Here is a 26,839-nt window from a genome sequence, read left to right as displayed (position 1 = left end):
CTCGTTGCTTCCTTCTTTTCAAGTGTCCCAGTTACCCTGTTACAGATCCTGGAATGTTGCAAATAAGAGATTCTGAGTGCTGAAAGGGACTAAATTGGACCTCTGGCTGCCTCTCTTTCCTCCATCCCCGACCCCGCTGGAAGGACCACACAGAAATAGCAAAGAGAGAAGAGCCACTCCAAAGAAGGAAATTCCATAACCTTCATTGACTGACCACTCAGTCTAATATTTACCTATTTTGCCTGGCAGGAAGTTCTTCCTCCTTGCTAATATCAGTCCCTCTCATTGCAATATCAGTTTCTTTTCCTTTGCTCTGCTTTCAATCAAAATTGAGAACAGCTGGTCCTTCCCTCTAAATTTTTTTATGTGCTTAGAAGTCATATTAAACCATTCTTCCTGGGTCCAGGTTTAACCATCCTTGGAGCTCCTTTATCCTTCCTGCATGTATCTGACTTGCCAACCATTTAATCATTTTGCCATAGGAAAGCAGCTTAGGCAGCCTGGGCGAACAGTGCAGCAAAGCCTAAAGCTTTATGGCTTGTGCTAATGGGCGTGCTAAATGTTTAGTAGAGACTATTTTTGAGCACACAATTGTGAACACTTTAAAGTGGACTGTACATGGAACCCATTTCCTCTCCTGGCTCCCCCAACAGGGCCTCCCCTTAGCAGCTGAAATGAGTTAGTGGCAATCAGCGCAAAGTAGGAATCCTGTGGTTTCTGCCCTTCCCTCCTGCTGCTTCTATGGCAGCTAGTCTCTTAAAATGAGCATTCTCTCTAGAATAGCCAGTAAATGTGACATTGGAATCAGTTGGACAAAGGGTCCAGGAGTCACTTTAGCTAAATAGCGGGAGGTGCTAGTGCTGAAGCACCACTGGAGGTTTTAGGAGAGGTTGAGGGGACAGGGTTGAACAGCGATTGATGAAAGAGTTTGGACCCAGAATATTTGCTATCCACAGAATGGTTCTACCTCAGAGTTGTACATGCCTTTTTTGCAAGTTTGTAGAGGACGTTTCTGGCCTTTGTTCACTTGGCCTTTGTCCACTGTCTCAACTATGTGAAAGTGATGCCAGAAATCTGTGGCAGAATCCCAGCTTCAGGGCCAGTTGGGTTCCTAAAAGAGAGGAGGGTAACTTGCCATGCATGGGATTCTTCTGTCAGGCAGGCTATCTGCCTTTGATGGGATATGTTCTTCGATTACTCAAGTGATTTGGGAGGGCTGCTGCCTTAAGTTGGCCTGCAGGGTGGGGCTAGGGCCCATGTTAGGGTGAATTGGATATATCTGATGGCACTGCAGAGAAAAAGGAATATTGTCCTGTTCTCCTGACTGTTGGCTTCTCTGTTTTAATCAAACCTTAAAAGCTGTTCTCTTTATAAACACCAGCCAGGCAGTTTGTCTCGGCAAAGCTACAGGAGCACTTAATATACGCAGCCATAAAGAAGAAGGAAGAGAAAGAGACAGAGAAAAAAAAAACCCTTTGGCATTTGTATGAGAGTGTCATTGAAGGCTTCATCACAGATCCACTCAGGAGTTAGAAACTGAAATTGTCTTGGGGTGGGGGTGGGGAGAGCAGTTTGATTGAAGCATTAGCTGCCTTGGCCCTGAGCCAAGGCAAATTGCCAGAGAACCATTAAACTCTGTGTAATTCCATATAACTCACAGCAGCCACAGGTAATCTGAATCAGACCTGACAGAACTTCACTATCACTTATTGTCCATTAGCACTGAATGCACGCTACAGATATTAAACTTTTTAAAGCCATATCATGGTGGTCATATTTTCTAAATCCCAATCAGAAAACCTGGCTTGACAAAGGATTTATTTTCTAACTTGTGAATTTCTTTATATGAAAAGCCTCACAAAAGGTATAATGACTAACTCACAGAGGTATAAAATACTAAACCCACTGAACAAATGGTATTTAAGGAAGGAACTATAGTCGCATGAAATTGGGTCAGGGCAAACTCTCGTTTGGACATTGATGAGGGTTCCCCCCACCCCACACATACTTTCTAGGGGTCTGAGGGCACTGGTTAACGAAGCACTAAATCAAATTAGAATCTGGTTTATGCCCATCATCTGGATTTGCTCTTAAATTTTTCAGGGATGGTGAACTGAAAGAGCCTGTTGTAATGTCCGTACACATGAAGGTGGAGTCGATGTTACTTTGAATTCCCAGATGCTGGGAGTAGTTAAATATCCCACTGTTCATGGTCTGTTTGTGAGGGCTTGTGTGTGTTTTAAATTAACTTCCTAAGGCAGAGAATGTTAAAAACTGAGGAGAATCATATCTGTATACAAGTTATTATTGCCATACACCTCAGTTTCCTTAAAGGCTCCATTCCTTCCACTAAATTGAGAGTCTAACATTCACCTTGGGGCACCTTGTGACAAATAGGATATTTAGCGCAAAGGATAATTATTCTGGAATATTCTGAGCCAATAATAATAATGTCTTTTACAAAGTTTATAGTGTCTCTTTAGCAAGAATTCTTTGTATTGCTAGTTAACGATCATGAATAGCAATATACCCATGAAAACAAAAAGGTTTTGTCACAACCTTGCAGAAGAAAGTATCTTAAACCTAATAGATGCTCTATCCTGGGCAATCATATAATATCCCTGAACCTCAGTTATATGTAAAACAAAGTTAAAATATTGTTACTTCTCCAGAATCAGTCAAATGAATAAGGTGATATCTTGAGATCCCTTTTAATTCTAATTTCAACAAATATTTATTGAGCAACTACAATGTGTTCAACACAGACATATATTTTCCTAGGTGACAGTGACAGCTGTATAAAGTCGTTGACTATCTCCCACACTATAATGTATCTTGACATCCAGTAAACATACACAGAAATAAATGAGACATGAAAGATGGTGGTAAATTCTATGAAGACAATAAAACAGGTAATGTGATAGAGATTGATGAGATGTGGGTAGAGAAGACAAGGAACATTCTTTATGTGGGTGGTCAGGAAAGGCCTCTCTGAGGAGGCAAGATCTGAGCTGACACCTCAATGATAAAAGGAGCTATGTAGGATCTAGAAGAAGAATGTTCTCAACAGATAGAACAGTAAGTACGAAGATCTTGAGATAGGGATGGGCTTGACCTCTCTAAAGAACAGAAAGTTTGGTATGACGTGTGTGTGTGTGTGTGAGTGTGTGTAGAGGATAAGAGGTTATGGGAAATAAGGTCAAAAAGGCATGCATGGCCAGATCATGTAGAGCTTCTGATCTGTTACTATTTACATTGTAAAAATCATTCTTTGGTCTGTCTGATTTAATTAATGAATGTTCATACCAGATGTTAATGACACAAGGGCTTGAAGTTTGCCCATAGGAAACCCAAGGAGAGGGTCTGGGTGTGGGATAGGGGGGCAGAAGGGGAAGATGAAGTAGAGAAGGCAAGCTCAAATGCCTGGTTGGCGGGGCAGGGAGAGGTGGGAGTGGAAAAGAGAATGTGTAGGGAGGGTTGGAAAAAGTTTGAGGGAGGAAGAAAAGCACCAGAGTGACCTTGGCTGTGAGGAATACCCTCAGTGCCAAGGTTGTGGAGTCTGCTATCAGAAGGGGTCAACCTTTATAGGAGAAGGGGCAGGAATGTACTCTTGTTTAAAGTTAGAAAAGTGACAATGAGCAGGAACTGAAGCTAAAAATCTGGTCCTCTCTTTTTATCCAGCCTTAACTTAAAGAGCAGGTCTGATACCAGAGAGAATGGCATTCACATTGCTTGCCGTATTGATTTTCCAGGTCTTGAACTCAAATGCCTGTCACTTCCTCCTTCATTTTCTTCTCAACCTAATCCTGTCACTGCAAAAGGAAATAATCTCTGATGCAAGAGTCCCTTCCCGCCACTAACACATAAGCAACTGAGTGCATTTTTTTCTCTTTTTTTTCCAGTTGTAAAAACTCAGTTTTGTTTTATGTTATTTGGCACATTTTGTTGAGCAGGAAAGAGATGGTGTGTCATTTCTCAGTCATGATGTGAACAGGACAGTAGCTTGGAACAGACTGTGTGATGGCTGACTTATTCCCAGATTTGCAGCACTATGTGAAAGCAGCAGCAAGTGTGCTGATTTAATATAAAGTGGGATCTATCCTAGGCTCAGTAAAGGATGTTATTATTATTGCTTTTGCAACATACATGTATGCCTTGGTAGGTTATTTATTTGGGAGCTGTTTGCTTTGGTAGCAGTTATTCACAAGGATAAGAGGAAGTTAAATTTCTTTTCTCCTCTTTCACCTCCCACTTGTCAGAGGTCTAAGTGGAGACCAGAGATTAAAATTACTGCCAAGGAAAGGGGGCCTGGGCAGGGTCAAACAATGTTCTGGGAGTGGCATGCAGGTGCCCACCTCTGGGAAATAGAAAGCAAACCTCCTCTCCCTTCGTCCACATCTGCTGGAGGGTATACAGGCTCCTAGTAAGCTGGACAAGTGGTTTCCAGGCAGCAAAGCAGGCCTAGTAGTTTCCAGAGGCAGCCTTTTGTCTCTACCCTGAAGGGTGTTTAGTCCCTGGGTCCTTTTCCAGTCAGAAATGACTAATATTGGGTACGTGTACTCTTTAGAAACTGTCTTTGGCTTTTTGCATAATGGATTATAAATAAATGGCTTCAGGGAACCAGCAATGAGTTATTGAGTGAACCTGGCTTTGGGATGGTTCAGATTCCAGATAGTTAATCACATCCTCTTGGGCTGGAAGACTGTATCTAACTCATTCACATTCAGTAGGCAAGTTGAAAAGGCATTTTTGATCAACTTGAAAAATAGTTTTCACATCAACAATGACTTGATACTGAAGAAATAAAGATTATATTAATCCAAGTAGAATTATTCCCATCACTCACTAGCAATCTGGTGGAATTTAACACACCTCTTGTTTTAATTTGGGCATTTCTTACAAGTATTAATGCATAATTTGAAAATGACAATTAATTGATATGTCATCTTTACAGTGTTTTTATATTAGGCAGTAGGTAAAAGACCATTGGTCTTTCCAGCTTCCTAAGGCTCGCTAGATTTGTACACAGTGCTCTCTTAATGCTGGAGGACATTATGGACTTTCTGGTTTGTCCTAGACTGTTTTAATGCTATACAAGGGAAAACTCTGTTGCTGACAACTGCTTCTGGAAGTCCGGAGCAAATTCGCTTGCACTCTACCATATTCTTTCCTCCAGTTTGTTCCACCCTGGTTCTCTCTGAACTCTCTCCACCACATCAGCTTTGCAAGGTTCTCTGATCATTTGTATCACTGAAAGTCGTATCTTATTAGACAGTCAAGAAACATAGGCAATCTAACAAAGAGACTGAATTAGTTCATTCTCACATTGCTATAAACATACTACCTGAGACTGGGTAATTTATAAACAAAAAAGGTTTAATTGACTCACAGTTCCACATGGCTGGCTCGGGAGGCCTCAGGAAACTTACAATCATGGCAGAAGGTGAAGTGGAAGCAAGGCACGTCTTACATGGCATCAGGTGAGAGAGAGAGAGAGAGAGAGAGAGAGAGAGAGAGAGAGAGACAAGTGCCACACTTAAAACCATCAGCTCTCGTGAGAATTCCCTCACTATCACAAGAACAGCACTGGGGAAACCACCCCCATAATCTAATCACCTCCCACCAGGTCACTCCCTCCACATGTGGGGATTACAATTCAATATGAGATTTGGGTGGGAACACAGAGCCTAACCATATCAGGGACAGTAATGGTGCCTGAGGAAAGGCTAGTTGCCTGTGTGGCAATGGCCTGATGAAGTTCAGCTTCTAGGAGTAGGTGTCATGAACTCTGGGGACCATAAGAAAAAAACATGTCTGAGATTGACAAAAGGAGTAGCAGTAGATGGCTCCAACATTGGATGAGGAATTGATTCTATTTTTGTAATATGTCAAGACAAAAATTGGCTAGAGATTAAAAATGGAATCAAATCATTAAGACTTTTCACCTTTACCTGTCAACTGGTAAAATAGTGTTGGTCTTTATTTTCATTTTTTACTGAAATCCTCTACCTTCTAAGAGGTAGGGAGGATGAATACTATCTCAAAGCAGACAGGAACAATGGGCAGATTCATAGATTATAGCCCTATTGTGAAGGCTAACGTTTTTAAGAGAAATGTTTTGCCTTGATTAAAACTGTGAGTATGTGAAAATGATGCTGGAGTCTTGGTGCCTACCTCAGAAATATAAGCTGAATAGTCTGGAGGACTTTATTCTTTTAATTCTTTCTTAAATTAAGGAATAATTTACATATAGTAAAATGTACAAATCTTAATGAATGTTTAGTTATGTATATTCCCATATGATCTGGAGCCACATAAATATGTAGAACATTTCTAGCACCCCCAAAAATTATGCTCATGTGCCTTTACAATCAGTAGTACAGAGTTAACCATTTTTTCAAATTATCACCTCTCTTCTTTACCTTCGTATAAAATGAAGTCATACAGTATGTATTGTTTTTGTCTGATCTCTTTCATGCAACATAATCTTTTTGACATTCATTTTATTACATTTTTTTTTATTGTTGTATAGCATGTCATTTTTTGTATGTTTTGAAGGACATTTGGGTTGTTCCTACTTTCTGTCTATTATTAATAAAGCTGCTGTGAACAATCAAATCTTTTTATGGGCACGTGCACTTATTTCTCTTGGGGGTCTCTAGGTATGGAATTGCTGGATCTGAGAGTAGGCATACAGATTTCCAAAATGGTTTACATTTTTATACTCCTGCCAGCAATGTAGAGAGATCAAATTGCTATACATTCTCACCAATACTTAAGTCTTTTTAATTTTAGCCATTCTGGTGGATATGTAGTGACCTTTTACTATAATTTTAAATCACATTTCCCTAATGAAGAATTATATTGAGCACCTTTTCAGATGCTTATTGGGTATTTGGCTATCTTTTGTAGTGAAGTGCTTGTTCAAGCCTTGCCAACTGTTAACTGGCTATTTGCCTTTTTCTTATTGATTTGTAGTTCTTTTAATATTCTGGATATAAGTCATTTGTCAGATAATATGTATTATGAATATTTTCCCAGTCTGTGGCTTGTCTTTTCCCTTTTTTAGTGCTAAAGTTTTTTTTATTTTGATGAACTCCAATGTATCACTCTTTCCTTTATGATTACTCCCTTTTGTATCCTCCTCAAAAAATCTTTGCCCACCTCAAGGTCACAAAGATATGCCCCATGTTTTTCTCTAAAAGCCTTATGATTTTAGTCCTCTCATTAGGTCTGTAATCCAGCTAACATTTTTAGTAAAAATGTACATCAGTAAAAATGTTTTGAGTATGTGTCTCCAGTATACACAATTTTATTTACGGATGATCTAATTTATTACCACCAATATTATATATTAATAAAGCTTGATTTTTGAATTTTTTAGATATATAAACAGAAGTTCCAGTGGATCATCTTGTACACAGCCTGGGATATATGTACCCCACTCTGAACACTATTGTTCTATACCACCAAAGACTAACATTTGTGACAAACACTGATAGCATTAATGTCAGAACGCTTCAGTGTAAACAAATGGCTAGAGTTGACAGAGCCCCAGTGAGCATATCTGCCAGCAATGTAAGAAACCCTCAGTTTACTCTTGTGCTGTCATGTTTGTCTCCGCTTACCGGGCTTATAGAGACAGCAGGACGATCTGACTTGGTAGGAGCAAAGACAAATTTGCCTTTGGTTGCTGACACAGGGGACAGTGCTCTTGAGTCTTCTTCCCCTGTCCTCATCACCAAATTCCTAGAGCTGAGCTTGGCACTGGGCTGAGTTTTTGGCAAAGGTGCTTAGAATTTGACTGGAGCTAATCCCCAGGGAAATTTAATGATTTGGAGCTTAGACGGCCTTTGTTGTGAGGATTAGTAAACTAGATGGTGATTAAGCAGCTGGGGAGGAAGAAGCTGTCTGTTGGGCTAGGTCATGCTGTGGGGCACAGCATAGTTCCGTTGACTCAAGGTCAGGGGAGCCCTTGGGCCTGATTCACAGAGCTTTACACTCTGGGGCAGCTCCTTGTAGGATTTGGGCATCTGCTTATTAGCTGGTAGAGGTAAAGAATGGCTTCTCCCTTGGTGTCCACCTCTTCCCTCTGTCCACATATAGGGATTACTCCTTTGAATCAGGGCTACTTACAGCTTTTTAATTGGTTATTGTTTTCCAATTCTCATTGAAGAGAAAAGTTTTTGTTGTCTGTTTTGCCTTTTGGAAAACTGGTGTAAAGTATGGAAGATGAAATTAGGAACAGAGTTTCTTGTTTTTCTAATCTAGACTGCTTCAGAAATTTGAGAGCAGTTTTTAAGGGAAGAAGTTGCTGAGAGAGACAAGTTAGGTGTTGAAAGCCATGGCAAGAAGACTGCCGAGGTTTGAAAGCCTGTATCTCCCATGTCCAGGGAACGCTGATTAATTTCTCCTAGCATGATCAGATTCTAAGAGATACCAACAAGGAAAAAGAGGGTAGATTAGAAACAGACAGCCCCCAACCTGTGGTTTGCTTAAGATTTCAAACTAAGTTTCAGAATGAGCAAGGACTTTATTCATTCTTTGATATTCCTACTTCTTAATAGTTAAACTTCCCAAAGCCAGCTTAACCCTAGCTCTGTATTTTCTATTCTTTCTCAGAAAGGGCCAAATTCATGAACGGATGCCTAGAGTGTTACTAAAAACTTGAAAATCTTTCTAAGATGCTAAAAAGGTATTCAGAGGGTATATTATTTCTTTAAACAACTGGATTACAGTATTCTGAGTGGACATTTTCTATTTGCAAAACGAAACAAAAAAACAAAAACAAAAAACAAACACTTCAATTTAAACAATTATGTTGTTTGTCTTCTTTAGACGATAAACAAGCTGGTGGAGGTAGCAGTATGGGCTGGTAATTTGGCCAGAAGCTCTTGGACCAAGAGCTGACCAAGAAAGTTTCAGTTGATGCTCATTTTTTCCAATAAATTTCCTGTAGCAGGCAGAGGTATTCACAATGTCATTGATTTTTAATGCTGCTCTTACACTAACATAATAGGTGTTCAGTACCCATCAGTTATTGTTGCAGATGGTGTTTCTCCTTTGAATGCATTTTTAAATTATAAACCTGATTTAATACTTCTTTTCTTCCCTTTTTCATCTCCTAAATTTATTCAAAAGACCCAAGCAAGTATCTCTTAGCATGATTAAATAAAAGCTACTAGGAAGCCAGCAAGTGCTGTTAAGTCAATTGTTCTTTGCCTTTACTCACAAGGGGCCAACTTGTCACTTTGTTGACAGCTATCAGAGCACTTCATGCTTCATTGAAGACCCATCAAAAATTTCCAAATTGCTAGCTCATTAGCACAAAATAGGGCTTCAGGAATCTCTCTCAGTGTCCTGACTGGGCCTTATTAAGTGTTCCAACCTTGGTGGACCACTCTGAAACAGTGGATAAAGACCAGGGGAATTGAGAGATGGATGTTAATTAGTCAATTTTGAAGGAGTGAAACATGGGTGAAGGCAGAGTACAATGGGACAAAAAGCTGAGATTATCTGTGTCAGCAGAAGGATAATGCATGACTTTGCTAACTGTTCACAGGTCACTGAATGTCAGAACTGAAAAGGCCCAGAGCTGTCAGAGCCCCAAGAGATCATCTAGTCAGGCCCTCTTACACATTTTACCAGTAGGAGAAGAGAGGCTGCAAGAAGGGAAAGGGACTTGTCCAAAGTCAATCAGCTTTTCCTAGCTTTCCAGGCACCACCTGGCTTTTGGTTATATGACCTCTATGTAATCAATTTTCAATTACTTGGGCCACTCACTGCTAGCCCAGCAATCACTTGGGTAATCCAAAATGACACATAAGTTAACCATCGTTTACACTGAGCTTTGTGATGTGTGTTTATACCGACATTCCAATGCATCTGGGTCTAATCTGAGGATTCACAACACTTCAACTGAAACAAGAAAGCCACCCTGAAGGTCTGATTCAGGAAGAGCTGGAAAGCTGACCAGCCTTACTGAATGGATAGCATCATATATTGTTATACAGTCCCTCAAACAGGGTATGTTAATTTCAACAAGTTTGTTGATTCACACCTTTCCAGGGCCCCCGCCAGAGTTAGGAGGAGGGTGGTGGGAAGGGGAAAACAAAACCTTTTGTAGAAGAATATACATATCATCTTTTCCCCCTCCATCCCCCTTCTCCCTTCCTCTCATTCATTTTCCCTTCCTTCCTTTCCTTTTTTTATTGATAGAAACATGAACATCTGCTTTGTCTTCCATATAAACAAATATGTGGCTGAGACATTGACCTGTAGAACTGGCTGTAAGGAGGCCAAACAATAAATAGAAGACATACTAGATCTCAGAAATCTAGAGGTAGCGTGGGGAGGAGAAAGGCCAGTGAGCAGTAATTTAAAAAGGACCAAAAAGTCTGGAAGAGTATGGAATCCATTGCACAGCTCAGAAAATACCCTGGGTCTGGAAAAGGGCTAGTCTGGGATATAGTTGAAGGGATCTTCAACCAAATGGAGTCTTACTTCCTGATCTGGACCCTTCTGAACTCTTAGATTATGCTGGCGACCCAAAATTTGCTAGGTTTTTGTCTGAGCATCTTCAGACTTGTACTAAATTAGGATTATTTCACTTAACATATCTCCTAAGGAGGAGGATGCTGGTGACTGAGAAGGGGCATGGAACAGAAAAAAGGGGCATGAACAGTTGGCCTGATGCTGTAGTCCAAGAAACAGTCTGTGCAAGGACTCAGAAAGTGGCAGCTGAAAGAGCAGTAAGGAATGCCAAATGCCTGAGCTTTTGCTACAGCAATAATTAAGCATTTTAGTTTAAAAGGTTTCTCCCTTTTATCTTTTGTCCTAGAATAAACAGAGATCTTGCTGCTGTAACAGTGTTTAATTAACCAAAGATGGTACTTAATATCAATACATATTGAGGGGAAGACTTGCTATGGGTAACAGTAATATGGATAATTAAGTTGTATGAATTAAAAACAATGGGTAGAGTGAATTAAGACTAATGTACATCAACAGGGAAAATCTATTAGCATTCATTAGTTAGACTTCTGTTTGTGGTTCTTTGTTAGCCTCGGGAAACCCTTTCAAATGGCTGATCCCTGTTGAAAGTTCTGCCTGGTGCTAAGGGCCTTCTATGGATGCCAAAGGAATGAGTCATTCAAATAGAACTTCTGAAATTCAAGTACAGCACTTTCCTTTTCTCTCTCTCTCTCTTTTTTCTTGGCGGCAGGCAGCAGTGACTGTGAAGTAATAATGATAATGACAATGGAAATAAGAGTATAATCCTGATTAATTTGCTGAGAGTTGTTCCCCATTTACCAATATTGGCTTGTTTGGTGTTGAATGTGGCCCGGGTACCAGAACAAAGGTATATATATTCAATGTCACTTGGCTAACCTACGATTTGTTAGACAAAGGTTAATTTTTTTTTAAAAAGTTGAGTTAGCAGCAATAAATATAATAACATTCTGTGATTTAACTCAGAAGTTCAATTTATTTGATGGAGTTTAAAAAATCCTGAACTTAAATTTTTCTCTGCACCCAGGAGGTCTCATCTGCGAAATTGCACGTGAGCTGGCCAACCTAAAGCTCAACAATATTATAACTTCCATGGTGTGGGGATAGATTGAGGGGACATTATAAAAGACTGAGAGAAAGATTGGAACAAGAGTAGAAGTGTAAAAATACCTCCAGTGAATACCAGCCCTTAATTGCCCCATTTAGAATCTTCCATCCCCTAAGGACTATACAATTTAATTATCCTTACATTCCCTTTCCCTGGAAACAAACAAAAACAACTCCTGATTACATCAGTGAGTTGGAGCCTTTTTTACCTGACCATCTCAGTTGATAAATAAGCTGTAGGCAGTAACCTGTCCCTGAGGCTAGAAATTAGGAACGTTGTTCATTTTTATATCTCTAGCATGTTGTCCTATGCATAATAGAAATGTGCTTAAATACTTAAAGAATGATTAATGGATGGATGAGATGACTCCTTTCATGGATTATCATGGATGGAATTTATGTTCCAATAGGTAGAACTCACCTTCATGGTAAAATGAATGTATAATATTAGCCATAAGCAAAGACCCCCAGGGACATTCTGCTTTGCTTTGCTTTGCTTTTGCCTGCCCCAGTGGCTATTATTTCTGCCTTTGCTTTCAATACCCCTCAGTCTGACAATCTTCTTCCCCAGATTGCCCTGGTTAATGGAAATTCTATAGGTCGTGTTGTAACAGTAAATACCCATATTTCCAGCTTTCTCTGAATGCTCACTGTGTGTCAGACACTAGAAGCACTGTGCTGGGCACATGTTGAAGAGACATAGATAAAGAAGCAGCTACATTGTACCTACTTGTATGTTTTGAATTTGCCATTCCACTCCCAGAATGTTGAGCTGGAAGCCATTTTCCTGGTCTTCAGAGTCAACCCCCTTGTTATAATAATCAGAGCTTATATTAATTGAGGACTTACTGTTCTCGGATATTTACTATACTAACAACCCTGTGAGGTAGCTAGTCTTGTTATCTACATGTCACATAGGAGGGAATTGAGACACAGAGATGTTAAGTAACTTCCTAAGGATCACACAGCTAGGAAGTAGCGGAGCCAGGATTCAAACTTAGTTTGTCAGACTTCAAAGCCTGCCCAAAGATAGGAAAGAGCTTGCCAAAGGTCATTTTGGTGGAGCCTAGCTCTTCTGGCTCTAATTTGCCTGCACGTTTTGGTAGGCTGTGCTGCTGCTTTAGCCACACACTAGGGTTCCTTCCAAGCATCAGTTTCTTGTTTAGAATTGCTAGTCTTCCTAGTTGGACTGCTGATTCCTCCAGTCAGGGATTGCATTATTTCCATGTTGCCTCCTTCCTCAAAGGTTTGCTCAAGCTTTGCCTTCAGTAAATAATGACTTGTGATCAGCTCCTGAGCTATTCCAAGGAGCTGCCTGGAGCCATTCCCCAGTACTACTTGTGGCTCCAGGGGTGGAAGAAACAAGTAGAATTTTGGGGAGAAAGTCGCCTCACTGCCTGCTTTCTGTTTTGTTCTCTGCAACACAGATTGAAGATGGAGGCAAGGCAGCTTTGTCCCAGAAGATGAGGACTGGTGATGAGCTGGTGAATATCAATGGCACTCCATTATATGGCTCCCGCCAAGAGGCCCTCATTCTCATCAAAGGCTCCTTCCGGATTCTCAAGCTGATTGTCAGGAGGTAAGGTACAGGGAGAGTCTCTGTAAGAAGCAGAGGCCACTGAAACTTGGTTGGTAATAAAGCTCAATAGAGTCATGTCTCTATCAATATTATAAAGGAAAGAGGTGTTTCACTTAAATAGAATTTTGCAGACAACTGAAGTAGAATAGCATAGGAGAAAGAGCCTTTGGTTCAAATCCTGGCACTGCCACATAGACACATAATCTTGGATAAATTTATTTGTCCTCTGCAAGACTGTTTCATTATTTGCTATAAAGAGGACTAAATTACTCATTATATACCAAAGGGCTATCTAATCCAGTGTTTTTCCATCTCCTTCTTTATAATACACTGTCATTCCTGAACCACATATCAATGGAGACTTAAAGAGCCCCTACTACAGCCATGGAGGCTGTAGCAAACTCCTAGAAACCCTTTCCTTGAGGATTGCACAGTCTAGCAGGGGAGAAAAGATACACATGTGACTAAGTAGCTATATATTTTTAAAGAAGGCAATAAAGGCTTGTGTATGATTATCAAATGGAACGTTCAGACAGAAATTGCTATTAGAGAAAGAGATCACTGCAGAAGGGATTGATAGGGTAAGACTTCATAGAGGAAGTAGAATTTAAGCTAAAGGGTGAGTATAATTTGAAAAATAAAGCATCAGAAGAGGAAGGCATTGCAGGTAAGTGCAGTGGCATAAGCAGAAGGAAGGGAAGGACATATTTGGGCACAGTTATTCTGCTACCACCAAAAGCATCTACCTATTGGTGAACTTTCCACATGGCTTTTCTTTCATTTTGCTGCTGCGTCTTTGCTTTGTATTATTGGAGCTCAGCCTTCTCCCTTTCTATTGTGTGTTTTTTTTTTCCTTTATCGTAAGTTTGCACCTTCCCACAATCTCACTTGTCCCTCTGGCTCCTGCCCCGTCTTTCTCCTTTTGTTCATACTCAGTCTCAAAGGAAGAGTCTATACTCACTGTCCCTACTTCTCCACCTGCCATTTAGCTTTCTACTCTCTGCAGCCAGAATTTGACCCTCAGAACTCCACTGAAACTACTCTGTCAAAAGCTACAAATTATCACCTAATTGTCAAAGTCAATGGGTTATTTTTAGTATTCATCATATATGGCATTTAACATTATAGCTCTAGATTTTGCCCCCTACCTTCCTTTATGAAACTCAATACCAAAAATCTCACACAACAACTCAATAGCAAAAAAACAAACAAACAAAAAAAACCCAAAATAATCCAACTTAAAAAGTGGGCAAAGTATTGAATAGACATTTCTTAAAAGAAGACACAAAAGTGGCCAACAGGCATATGAAAAAATGCTCAACATCACTAATCTTCAGGGAAATGAAAATAAAAACCACAATGAGATATTATGTCACCCCAGTTAAAATGGTTTTTATAAAAACAAAACAAACAAATAAAAAAAACCCAGATTCTGGAAGGATGTGGGAAAATGGGGAATCCCGGTACACTGTTGGTAGGACTGTGAAATAGTACAGCCACCGTAGAACAGTATGGAGGTTTAGTAAAAAACTGAAAATAGAATTATCATATGACCTAGCAGTCCCCCTGCTGGGTACATATTCAAAAGAAAGGAAATCAGCATATAAAAGAGATATCTGCACCCCCATGTTTATTGCAGCACTATTCACAATAAACAAGACATGGAATCAACCTAATCCATCAGTAGATGAATGGATAAGGAAAATGGGGAATATATATATATAAAGGAATACTATCAGCCATAAAAAGAATGAAATCCTGTCATTTACAACAACACAGATGGAACTGGAGGTCATTAAGTAAGATAAGGCAGGCCCAGAAAGACAAATATTACATGTTCTCACTCATATGTAAAGGGTGAAAAGAGAGATCTCATGGAGATAGAGAGTAGACTGGTGGTTACTAGAGGCTGGGAAGTGGGGAGGTTGAAGAGAGGTTGACTGATGGGTATAAAAATACAGTTAGATAGAAGGAATAAGATCTAGTATTCAATAGTTTGGGTAGGGTAACTATAGTTAACAATCTATTGTATATTTCAGAATAACTGGTAGAGAAGAATTCATATGTTCTCAACATAAAGAAAAGATAAATGTTTGAAGTGATGGATATCCCAATTTTCCAAATTTCATTGTTACACTTTATATGTATGTATCAGAATGATACATGTACCCCCAAAACATGTGTAACTATTATGTTAATAAAAAAAAAAACCTTTTTTTTTTTTTTGAAATGGAGTTTTGCTCTGTCGCCCAGGCTGGAGTGCAGTGGCGTGATCTCAGCTCACTGCAACCTCCACCTCCCAGGTTCAAGCAATTCCCCTGCCTCAACCTCCTGAGTAGCTGGATTACAGGCGTGTACCAACACAGCTGGCTACTTTTTGTATTTTTAGTAGAGATGGAGTTTCACTATGTTGGCCAGGCTGGTTGCAAACCTCGGACCTCAAGTAATCCGGCCTGCCTCAGCCTCCCAAAGTGCTGGGATTACAGGAATAAGGCACCGCGCCCGGCCACACCTCTTACTTTCAAGATAATCAGTTTCCTTGTTCTTTTCCTACATCCTTGTCCATTTTTTAAAAACCAGGCTCGTTATTACCTGCTCTTCCTCTGACCATTCCTTAAATGTTGGTGTTCCCCATAGTTCCACCGTTTTTAACTTAATATACCCTGGAAAATCTCACCCAGCCCTTTAGCTTCACCTTATTTTCTGTATCTCCTATGCTCTAGACCATATAACCAACTTCCCATTAAACATTTATACTTAAATGTGTCAGAGGTATTGCAAACACAACATGCCCATGCCTAACACATCATCATCTTCTCTCAAAATAACTATCTGTGACCAGGACCACCACGTATGTATTCAGCCAACTAAGCCAGAAACACAGAAGCCATCTTTAATTCTTCCATTGTCCTCATGTTCTATATCCAAATGATTTATCCTGAAGAGAGAATATTTAAGGGGAAAGGCTTTGGACCTAGGAAGAATGAGGTTATATAGGATCCCCTTGACTTCTATTACCTGCTGGCACCTAAGATTAATCCATACCTGCCCATGTACATGGATAGGAGGTGACATGTTAAGTAATGCCTTATATAATAGATACATTATCACTGATTAAATCTTGGATTGGTCAAGATTTAGGTCTTAAATAAGGCTTCTTGGAGGGGTAATTTGGTGAATTTGGAAGCATTTTTGTTTTGGAGCTAGATATTCCCATGTTTGCAACTTCCTAGGTCTCTTATATGACAAATAATAATTCGTATATAATGGCATTGTTGCGATGATTAAATAAGATAATTTATGTAAAATGACTTTCACATAATGGGTTGTCAGTGAATTTCATTCCCATTTCTTTCCTTAGGGTCTAAAAGAAGCATAATTGGAATAACCAAACACTGTTAAATTGGGAGAGCATCAGAATGGTGATGTGCTTTGCAGCCTAACCTGCAGAGAATGATGTGCTAAGGAATCATTAGGGGTGGCAATGATCTGAATAGGAAATAAAGGCCCCGGTGAGATGCTGGTTGTACAGAGACACCAGCACTTAGAGGGAGTGTGAACACTATCTAGAGTATCTTCTGAATCAGTCACAAGAATGAGAGGGTTCAGGTGTTTCACCCACTCATCTTGACAGGGTGAGTTCCATGTCCTCTTTTGTAGCAACATCTGCCACCATCAGTCACTTAGGAGTGGTTATAATTATGGGCTTGAACTAGCAGGGCCCTTTGGTTTTCGTGGTGTGACAGGTCCTATGGCTCCCAGAACCTGTATTTTCTACCCTTTTAACCTCCCCATCTCAGCCCCTATTGGTGAAGGCTTTCAATGACATAATTTATTAGGTGATGCTGCCCTCTTGTGGAAAACTTAACCTTCACAGGTGGACTACCCTGGGCACAGTATAGGAAATTAATTCCCTCTCGTTTAGTCCAAATTTTCCGTCAACTTTATGAAAGAGCTCTTAACATGTAAAAGAAGTGTGATTACCCTAAAATTTGTGAGTATTCAGCCTAGTGTTTTATACAGGTAGAAAGACTTTGGTTTGAGTAAACAATCAGCTGACAAAGATCCAACACTTAGCTTTAGGTCTAGGCTTGAGTCCTTTTGGTATGAATATAAACAGAAGGAACTTTAGAATATAGCCAATTCTGAAAAGCCAACCCAGCTCTTCCTCCTATATTGCTGTCTAGATAATGGTCAGCTCAGTCAGAAATGTAGGTGTCACCCTCAACTCCTCTCTCACCCCACCCAACTTCCAATCCAATTAATTCCAAGTCTTGATGTTTTTAACCTGCTAAAGACCTCTTGGTTGCCTTTGTCTTAATCCAGCCACTCATGATTTCTCACCTGCACTATTCTAAGAGCCTTCCCACTGGCTTCTCAGCTTTCAGTCTCACCTTTTCCTAATCAATCCATTCTCTAAATAGGTATTTGAACATGTCACTACTCTATTAGGAAAAAAAAAATCAGGAACAATGACCACGCAACCATGTTGATCCCAAGATGTTCATTTTATATTGATTGATGATACAAACCGTATTGAAGATATTATATTTATGAACCTTTTTTTGCAAAAAACATGGCATCCAAATATATAAAGAAAAAAACTGTCAACTATACAAAAAGTGATGGAAACATCTGTATGGGAGGCTTTAACATAATTTAATTGACAATAAAGTAGACTAAAATAAACTACTTAGAAGATATGAAAAACAATTCATTAGATCTAATTAATACATTTTGAAAATTGTTTATAGACTGCATATACTCTTTTCAAATATTGAGAGAATATTTTTAAATGATCATAGGTATGTCACAAAGAAAAGCTTTGCAAGTTTTTTTTTTTTTTTTGAGATAGAGCCTTGCTCTGTTGCCCAGGCTAGAGTGCAATGGCACGATCTTGGCTCACTGCAACCTCTGCCTCCCGGGTTCAAGCAATTCTCCTGCCTCAGCCTCCCAAGCAGCTGGGACTACAGGTGTGTACCACCACACCCAGATAATTTTTGTATTTTTAGTAGAGACAAGGCTTCACTATGTTGGCCAGGCTGTCTTGAACTCCTGACCTCAAGTGATCTGCCCGCCTTGGCCTCCCAGAGTGCTGGGATTACAGGCGTGAGCCACCAAGCCCAGCCTGCACACTCTTAAGAGTAGCAATCTCTGATGATAATGTACAATGTTTACAATTTAGAAACAAATTTTAAAGTCTTCAATTACTTGAATATTTTAGATCACATTTATATGTGAATATTAGCACAAAGAAACACTAGCAGACTAACAATAATAAAAATGAGATCATGACTTACCAAAACTTTGAAAATATTCAGAAGTAAATTCATAACCTTAAATATTTTATTGTTAAAAATGAAGAATGGAATTAAATGACTAATAATCCAATATAATATGAAACCGAGGACTAGGTTTCTTTTCAGATGGATGAATTAAATAGATAAGCCTTTAGCAAATTTAATCAAGAAAACAAAGATGAATTATAAATAAAATTTAAATGACAAATGGAATACAACAACAAAGGTTTTTTAAATTAAAGGCGCACTACTATAATTGTACCTTAATATATTTGAGAATCTCAAAGAAATTAAAAATATCTAATAAAATATTGAATGCCAGAAATTACTGAGAAGTTGAAAACTAAATGAACATGTAACAGTAGAAACTTTGAAAACAATTATCAAAGAGAAACTTCCAAAAATACTTTAGGGACATCCAAAAATACTTTAGGACTTTAAGGGACAGATATTTTTATCTGTGAATTCCTTTAAATTTTCTAGAAATAACCACGTTGAATTCTATAGATATGTTATAGTATTGAAAATGTTGCAGAATTATTCACATTGTTTTTGAAGCCAGCATTACTCTGATACCAAAACCTGACAGACTGCTCTAAGAAAGAATATTCTATCCAATTTGTAAATTTAGATGCAAAATATATACATGGAATTCTATGAAATCTAATACAATAATATAGGACAGTAACAATTCATTACAAATATTAAAATAATTTTTAAAAGGCAAAATTTTGACTCTTATGTAGACAAAAAGTGAACATATGTTAAATATTGTATTTCACTCCTTAATGAGGAAAATGTAAAGTGTTACAATCAGTTCAAAGGAGAAGTCAAAGAATAACAAATTTAAAGGTAACAACAGACACAATAATCAATTAGAAGCTATATGGAGAAATATATGCCATTCTTAATGGGAACAAACCCATAAGCAATCAGGAATGCCCTTAAGAAATATGTATGAAAGAAAGAGGTTTTATATGGAGGAAATTACAAAAATGTACAGACAGAAAATGTACACAAGTCATTTTTGATGATGTGGGTAAAGTCTTAGGGTACTGTATTTTTTTTTCTTACAAAAAGGCAAGATACAATTGAATGTACATTATTGACATATTCTGGTTTAGCCATGCTCTCCATAGACAACTTCTGAACCATCATTCCTCCACCCTCATGCAAGATTCCCTTCATTTTTGAAGCTCAAACAAGCAGGGATTATCACTCTCATTTCCTTACCAATGTCATTTATCAGCCTCCAGGTTATTCTTTCACTTCTATTTTTAAATTTATTTTAACTGATACATAGTACATATTTATGGGGTACATAGTGGTTTTCCAATGTGCAACGTATAGTGATCAGATCAGAGTAATTAGCATATCCATTATCTCAAACATTTATTGTTTCTTTATGTTGGGAGCATCCTTTCTTCTAGTTACTTGAAATATATAATACATTAATATTGACTATAGTCATCCTATAGTGCTATAGAGCACTAGAACTTATTCTTCCTATCTACTGAATTTTTGTATTATTTAGCAAATCTTTATATATCCTTCCCTTCCTCCTCCCTTCTCACCCTCTAGTAACCTCTGTTCTACTCTTTACTTCTTTGAGATCAATATTTTTAGCTTCTACATATGAGTGAGAACATGTGGTGTTCAACTTTCTGTTCCTGGCTTATTTCACTTAACATAACGTCCTCCATGTTGCTGCAAATAACAGGATTTCATTCTTTTTATGGCTGAATAACACTCCATTGTGTATATATACACCACATTTTCTTTATCCATTCATCTGTTTTTGAACACTTAGATTGATTTCATATCTCAGCTATTGTGGATACTGCTGCAAAAGATATGGGGTGTAGATATCTCTTTGATATATGTATATACACACACATACATATGTATATATTTTAAACGGTTGGTGGAAAAAAGAATCGTATTTCATGATGTGTGAAATTATATGAAACTCAAATTAAGTGTCCATAAATAAAATTTTATTGGAACAGAACTACACATTTATGTACTATTCATGCTTCTTTCATACTAAAATGGCAAAATTGAGTTGTGGCAGACTGTGTGATACAAAAAGCCTAAAATATTTATTATTTGGCTCTATGCAGAAAAAAAAAAATGGCCCTTAGACTAGAAACATGAGGACAGGTGCTGCGTATTCACTGTTGCATTCTCAGTACCTAGTACACTCTATGACACATGGGAAGGACTCAGGATTTTTTTTTTTAACATCCTTATTTAGGGAAGTAGGAACTATGAGTAACTGGTTTTCTTGATAGTTATATTTTTCATGGTCACTTAAATTGGCACATGACATTCCATTCAGTTTATTATGATTATGGATATTTGTAAGACTGTTTTAAAATAACTGATCAATTTTGGGTACGCTGATCAAAAAGCAAACAATCTAGTTTTTATTATATGAACCTGGTATCCAGATCGTGGACCAGCATTAAGATTATATAAAGGAATGAACTGCCGTATCTTTGAGCCTTGTGTAGGCCACCTGCCAGCCTCCCTAGCTGTCCTGTCTTTGTTGTTGTCATAATACTCCTGCCATCTATAATTAAATGGAAGGGGTTACAACTGTTGAAACTTGTTAAAACTGAAGTTGTCCTGCCATGTATTAATATACCAGGGATAGGAAGATGTTTACAGTTGGCACCGTGTTAGAGAAGTCCTGGAAAGGCAAGAGAGAGAAAAATAAAAATAATATAAAACAGAGGTGGGCTAAACTATGGTCTGTGGCCAAATCTGTCCTGCTAACCAGTTTTCCAATTAACATTTTATTGGAATAAAAGCAATTGGAGCAGGCATGCTCATCTATCTATGTGTTGTCTATAGCTGTGGTTTTGTTTTTTTTTTCAAACACCAAAATGGCAAAGTCGAATAGTTGCAACAGACACTATATGGTCTACAAAACCTAAAATACTTACTACCTGGCCCTTTACAGACTAAGTTTGCTGGCCCCTGGTATAAAGCATTCTCCAAAAAGAAGACCTTGAGGCTCTCTCTAAAGCTTAAAAAGACTGAAAGAGAACCATCGTAGTCTACAAGTGAGAATGAATAAAAAATCACAGACTATTTAAGCCAACAAACATGGTAGGCAAACTGCTGGATTCTTGAGATTCAATATTCTTTTGAATTTGGGCAATGATGTGGTTGGTATAGGGTAAAATGAATGGTATGTGGGTTCACACAAGTGTGTGTTTGCTTGCCTGCTTCCTTCTATTCACAAGATATTTATTAAATGCTACTTCCATCTAGATATGGAGTTAGCTGTTGGGGATACCATGGAGAACATAGACACATTCCCTGCCCACATGGAGCTTATAAATCTGTTGTGTTTGACTCTGGCACAACACCTACAGGTTGTGTGACTTTGAGTAAGTTTATATAACCTCTTTTAGCCATTCTTTTCCCGTCCATATAAGAACACTAATGTCTCTTTTGCAAGTTTGTTATAATGATCAAATGACATTATATACACATATATATGAAATATATGTATATATAAAATATATTCATATATTTTTCAGGTCATTCAAACAATATTGAGTGCTACGTGCTAAGCACTATTTTAGGTATTAGTGATATGTCAGTTAATACAACAGATTTAAAAGAAAATCTTGTCTTCATATAAATTACCTTTTATGTAAATATATGAAAGTACCTGAAACAGAGTAGCCATTTGGTAACTGCTCTTTTCTTTTTCCTAAGTAAAAGGAAGGCAGTACTTATCCTTCAGTACTGATTTTAGCAGACAGTACAATACTGGCTAAAACTTCATCCGGCCGGGTGGGGGTACTCGCGCCTGTAATCCCAGCACTTTGGGAGGCTGAGACGGGCAGATCACGAGGTCAGGAGATTGAGACCATCCTGGCTAACACGGTGAAACCCCATCTCTACTAAAAATACAAAAAAATTAGCTGGGCGTGGTGGTGGGCGCCTGTAGTCCCAGCTACTCGGGAGGCTGAGGCAGGAGAATGGCGTGAACCCTGGAGGTGGAGCTTGCAGTGAGCTGAGATCTCACGCTCTGCTCTCCAGCCTGGGCGACAGAGCGAGACTCTGTCTCAAAACAAACAAACAAACAAACAAAAACTTCATTACACAACTCATAGACCAGGTGTTATTATCAATCACATAGTACCCTAATAATTGTCAATCAGAATGATCATTAGGTTGGATAGCTCAAGTTGTGAAAATGACTAGTTCTGAATTCATTCATTTCTCTTTTCTTAAATGTGCCTCTTTGCCTTTGTATACTATTTCTTGATCTAGAAAGTTATGTACCCCCTCTTGCCAAAACAAAGGCCAAAGTCAAGCTCCAATCAAAGGAAAATGTACTGCTAGAGCTAAAAGAGGTTTCTGTAATCACTGTATTCAGTGACCTCATTTTATAGGTGAGAAGACTGAGGACTGGAATGAGTAAGGACTTTCCTAAGGCCACACAGCCACAGAGGTAGATTAGACTAGAACCAGCAACTTCTTCTTACCAGTCAAGGTTTCTTTACATGGTTTCTGGGATGTTTCACATTTGCTACCTCCTCTAGGAAGCCTTTCTGTACTTGAGGGAAATGTCTCCTTTCTATACCTAAAGTAAGTTTGTGATTCTATCCTTTGCCTTAACTTTTTCCTCTGCCAATTCATCTTTTATGAATTTATCCACTTCCAAAGGTTTCACCTCTCTCCTAGATATAGAAGACTGCCAGATCTCTCTCCCCAGCTTTCCCTTCTTCCTGAGCTCCAGACTTCCATTCCAAGGTGTACATTAACCCTTACCCAACCATCCCCTTCCGGTGTCCTAATATCTCTATTTCAGTCTATGGCATCTTTCCCATCCTTGTCAATCAAGCTCACAATAGTAGAATCCTCTTAAATTCCCTCTTTTATTCCCAACAGTCCCCAAGTCCTTTCTGAGCTCCCTCTGCAGCGTTTCTAATATCCATCTCATCTATTTCCTTTGCTTTCGTCCTGCTACTGCCAGGGACTCATTACCTCTTGTCTGGATGCCCTCCAACCCATTCTCTGCACTTCTGCCAAATTAATCTTCCTAAAGTACATCTCTGTATTTATTTCAATCAGCAGTAATTGTGCTTTGGGTAAATCTCATGAGTTATGAGGTCTCTATTGTGCTTAGCCTGGCTCATGTCATTCCCTTTCTCAAAAAAACCCCAACTGCCTCCACAAATAAGTCTAAATACTTCATCCCAGCATTTAAGACCCTGTATAGATGGATCTACATGACTTTTTTCTATCCTTATCTTTCTGAAACCCAAAGGGGTATATCTTAAAAGAGTTTGCCTCCTCACTTGGACGTACCCAATTTTTTCACAGGTGTCCTGGACCTCATTCTCCTACACTTTTTAAAGAAATCTTGCTCCTTTAATTTCTGCTCTCCCTTTTTCGGCATTTCAACCTGTTATCCTTCTCTTGTCCTAGTTTTTTCCCCTAAGTCTACAAACCAGCTCAGGTCTCCTATTTTGAAAACACCTTTCCAAGACCTATAGTCATCTTTAGGTATTGTGCCTTTTTTTTCTTTCACAGGTAAACTACTTTGAAAACCTGTTTTCGCTCACTATTTCTACTCCTTCACCTTCCATTCACAAGCACAACCCATAACAATCTAACTTGGTCTCCCACCATATCCCTCAAGTGACTCTGGTCAGAATTACCAGTGACCTCTTAATTATTTAAAGCAATGAACTCCTTTTGGTTCCTGTGTTACTTCACCTCTGTATTAGTGTCCTAGGGCTGTCACAACAAAGTGACACAAACTAGGTACCTTAAAATAGCAGAGATTACATAGCTCAGGATACTGGAAGTCTGAAATCCAAGTGTTGGTAGGGCCACGCTCTCTCTGAAGGCTCTAGGGGAGGGTCCTTTCTTGATTCTTCCTAGCTTCTGGTGTTTACCAGCAACCCTAGGCATTCCTTGGCTTGTAGACATAGCACTCCAACCTCTGCCTCTATCTTCACATGGCCTTTTCCCCTGTGTCTTTGTGTGTCTGTGTCTATGTGGCCTTCTTATAAGGTCACCAGTCATTGGACTTAGGTCCTACCTAAGTCCAGTATGATTTCATAATAACTAATTACATCTGCAAAGGCTCTGTCTCCAAACAGGGTTGCATTCAAAGGTTCTGGGTGAACATGAATTTTGCAGGGGCACCATTCAACTCAGTACAACTTCTCATCAGAGCTTAACATTGTTGAACATTACTGTCTTCTAAAAATTTTATCTTCCTTTGGCTCCAGTAACACTATGCTTCCCCTGGTTTTTCTTTGCTTTCTCTTGTCTATTCCTTTTTTATGGTTCCTCTTCCTCTACTTGACCCTTATGTATTAATATTCTCCAAAGTTCTACACAAGTTTCTCTACTCTTCTAACATGATACATTCTGGGTGATTTTAATTCATTCCATGATTTAATTTAGCAAATAAGACTTCTAAATCTCTCACTCCGTCCCATACTTCTCTCCCATTTATACCACTTCTTTCTAGGTATCTTCATTTTTATACCCCACATGTATCTCCAAAACTCTATATGTTAAAGTCATTAACTTCTACCTCCAAACCCTGATAAAATCTGCTTCTCCTCCTGTGTGCCTCTATAAAGGTGAACAATTCACAGTGAACCCAGTTTTTTCAGCTCCTTATTGCTATATCTAATTGAGCAAGTCTTGGCCATTTTTATATATGCTGAAAATTTCTCAAACTTCTTCTCTCTTGTTGGCTCACTGCAAGTCTCTCAATTTGTTTACCTACCTCCAGTTTTGCCATGCTCCCGACCTCGTGAATTTATTCTCCACAGTGCAACCAGAGTCATCTTTTAAAATGCAAACCTCATTGTGAAATCTTTACTCACCAAAACCCTTCAAAGTTCCCTATTGTGTTCAGGTTAAAATCCAAACTCCTTAATTTGGTGAACAGGCCCCTTAAAATAGAACACCTGTTTATCTCTGCCATCTCCGCCCAAGCCTGCACTTTATGTTATGGCCACATTCAACTGCTTATATTTCTCCAATGTATTCGTCAGGGTTCTCTAGAGGGACAGAACTAATAGGATACACACACACACACACACACACACACATATATATATAAAGGGGAGCTTAGTAAGTATTAACTTACATGATCACAAGGTCTCACAATAGGCTATCTGCAAGCTGAGGAGGAAGGAGAGCCAGTCTGAGTCCCCAAACTGAAGAAATTGGAGTCTGATATTCGAGGGCAGGAAGCATCCAGCATGGCAGAAAGATGTAGGCTGGGAGGCTAGGCCAGTCTCTCCTTTTCATGTTTTTCTGCCTGCTTTATATTCACTGGCAACTGATTAGATTGTGCCCACCAGATGAAGGGTGGTTCTGCCTTCCCCAGTCCACTGACTCAAATGTTATTGTCTTTGGCAACACCCACACAGACACACCCAGGATCAACACTTTGTATCCTTCAATCCAATCAAGTCGACACTCAGTATTAACCATCACATCCAACTACAACATATTCTCTCATATCTCTGTGCCTTTTCACATTCTGCTCCTTCTTCCCAAAATGATGACTGCTCCTTCCTCTTCTTTGTTTAGCTAAGTCTTATTCAACACTCAAGACTTTACCACTTCTAAGAAGTGTTAGGGTTGATATCCCCAGACTGTATTAAGCTTCCTCCTATAAACAACACCCTTTAATTTCCTCTATCTAGAATCGTAACAGCCTGTTTACTTGTCTATTTCCCACCTGTAAATTTTGGGCAGCGTCCATGTGTGGTTTTTACTCGTATCTTTAGTATAGTGATCATAGTGCTTAGCAGGGTTACATGCTCAATACTCATTGAATAGCTAATTGAATGGAATGAATGTATGCCAGGCAAGGGCAGTAAGGGTTATTGCAGTGAGGATTAGAGGCTGAGACTTTTAGGGGTATTGGCTTGTCAAGCATCCAAATACTTGAAAGCTGAGATGGTGGATTCGGCAAAGGAAAGAGATAGAGTCAAAGATGAGTGCAAGGTTTCTTGCCAAATTGGATGGAGTTAAAAGATACTAGTTACAAATGCTATTTATAAGAACTAGCATTTATTGAGTGCCTCTTAGACACTGAGCATTTGACTCGGTACTTTATATGCTTTATATCAAAAAGAAACAAAATAATGAGCTAGTTTTAGACATGTGGAATTTGAAGCATATGTAAGACGTCCAAATATAAAGGACCAGTAGGCAGTTGTAACTATGGTTCTTGGGTACACAAAGAAAAAAAGGACTCAATAATAAAATTGAAAGTTATTTGGGTCGATGATAATTGAAGCCATTGGGATGGTATCTTCCAGAAACTGTAATG

The 26,839-nt window shown here is 38.9% G+C and overlaps 1 protein-coding gene across 2 annotated transcripts in view; it reads left to right on the top strand.

The window, feature by feature from the left end:
• Positions 1–26,839, top strand: part of SHROOM4 (shroom family member 4) — a 232,281-nt gene that overhangs the window by 114,407 nt on the left and 91,035 nt on the right. For both annotated transcript variants that reach the window (XR_001441973.2, XM_015127421.3), the window contains exon 2: positions 13,047–13,198. Coding sequence is in view for 1 of the 2 variants with exons in the window: in XM_015127421.3 (XP_014982907.2) it covers positions 13,047–13,198 (152 nt within the window). In the remaining variant the exon portion in view is untranslated. The remainder of the gene's footprint in view (positions 1–13,046; positions 13,199–26,839) is intronic.

The sequence above is a fragment of the Macaca mulatta genome, chromosome X (genome assembly GCF_049350105.2).
Source record: "Macaca mulatta isolate MMU2019108-1 chromosome X, T2T-MMU8v2.0, whole genome shotgun sequence".
Taxonomy (NCBI): domain Eukaryota; kingdom Metazoa; phylum Chordata; class Mammalia; order Primates; family Cercopithecidae; genus Macaca; species Macaca mulatta.
This window is presented reverse-complemented; position numbering and strand designations above follow the sequence as displayed.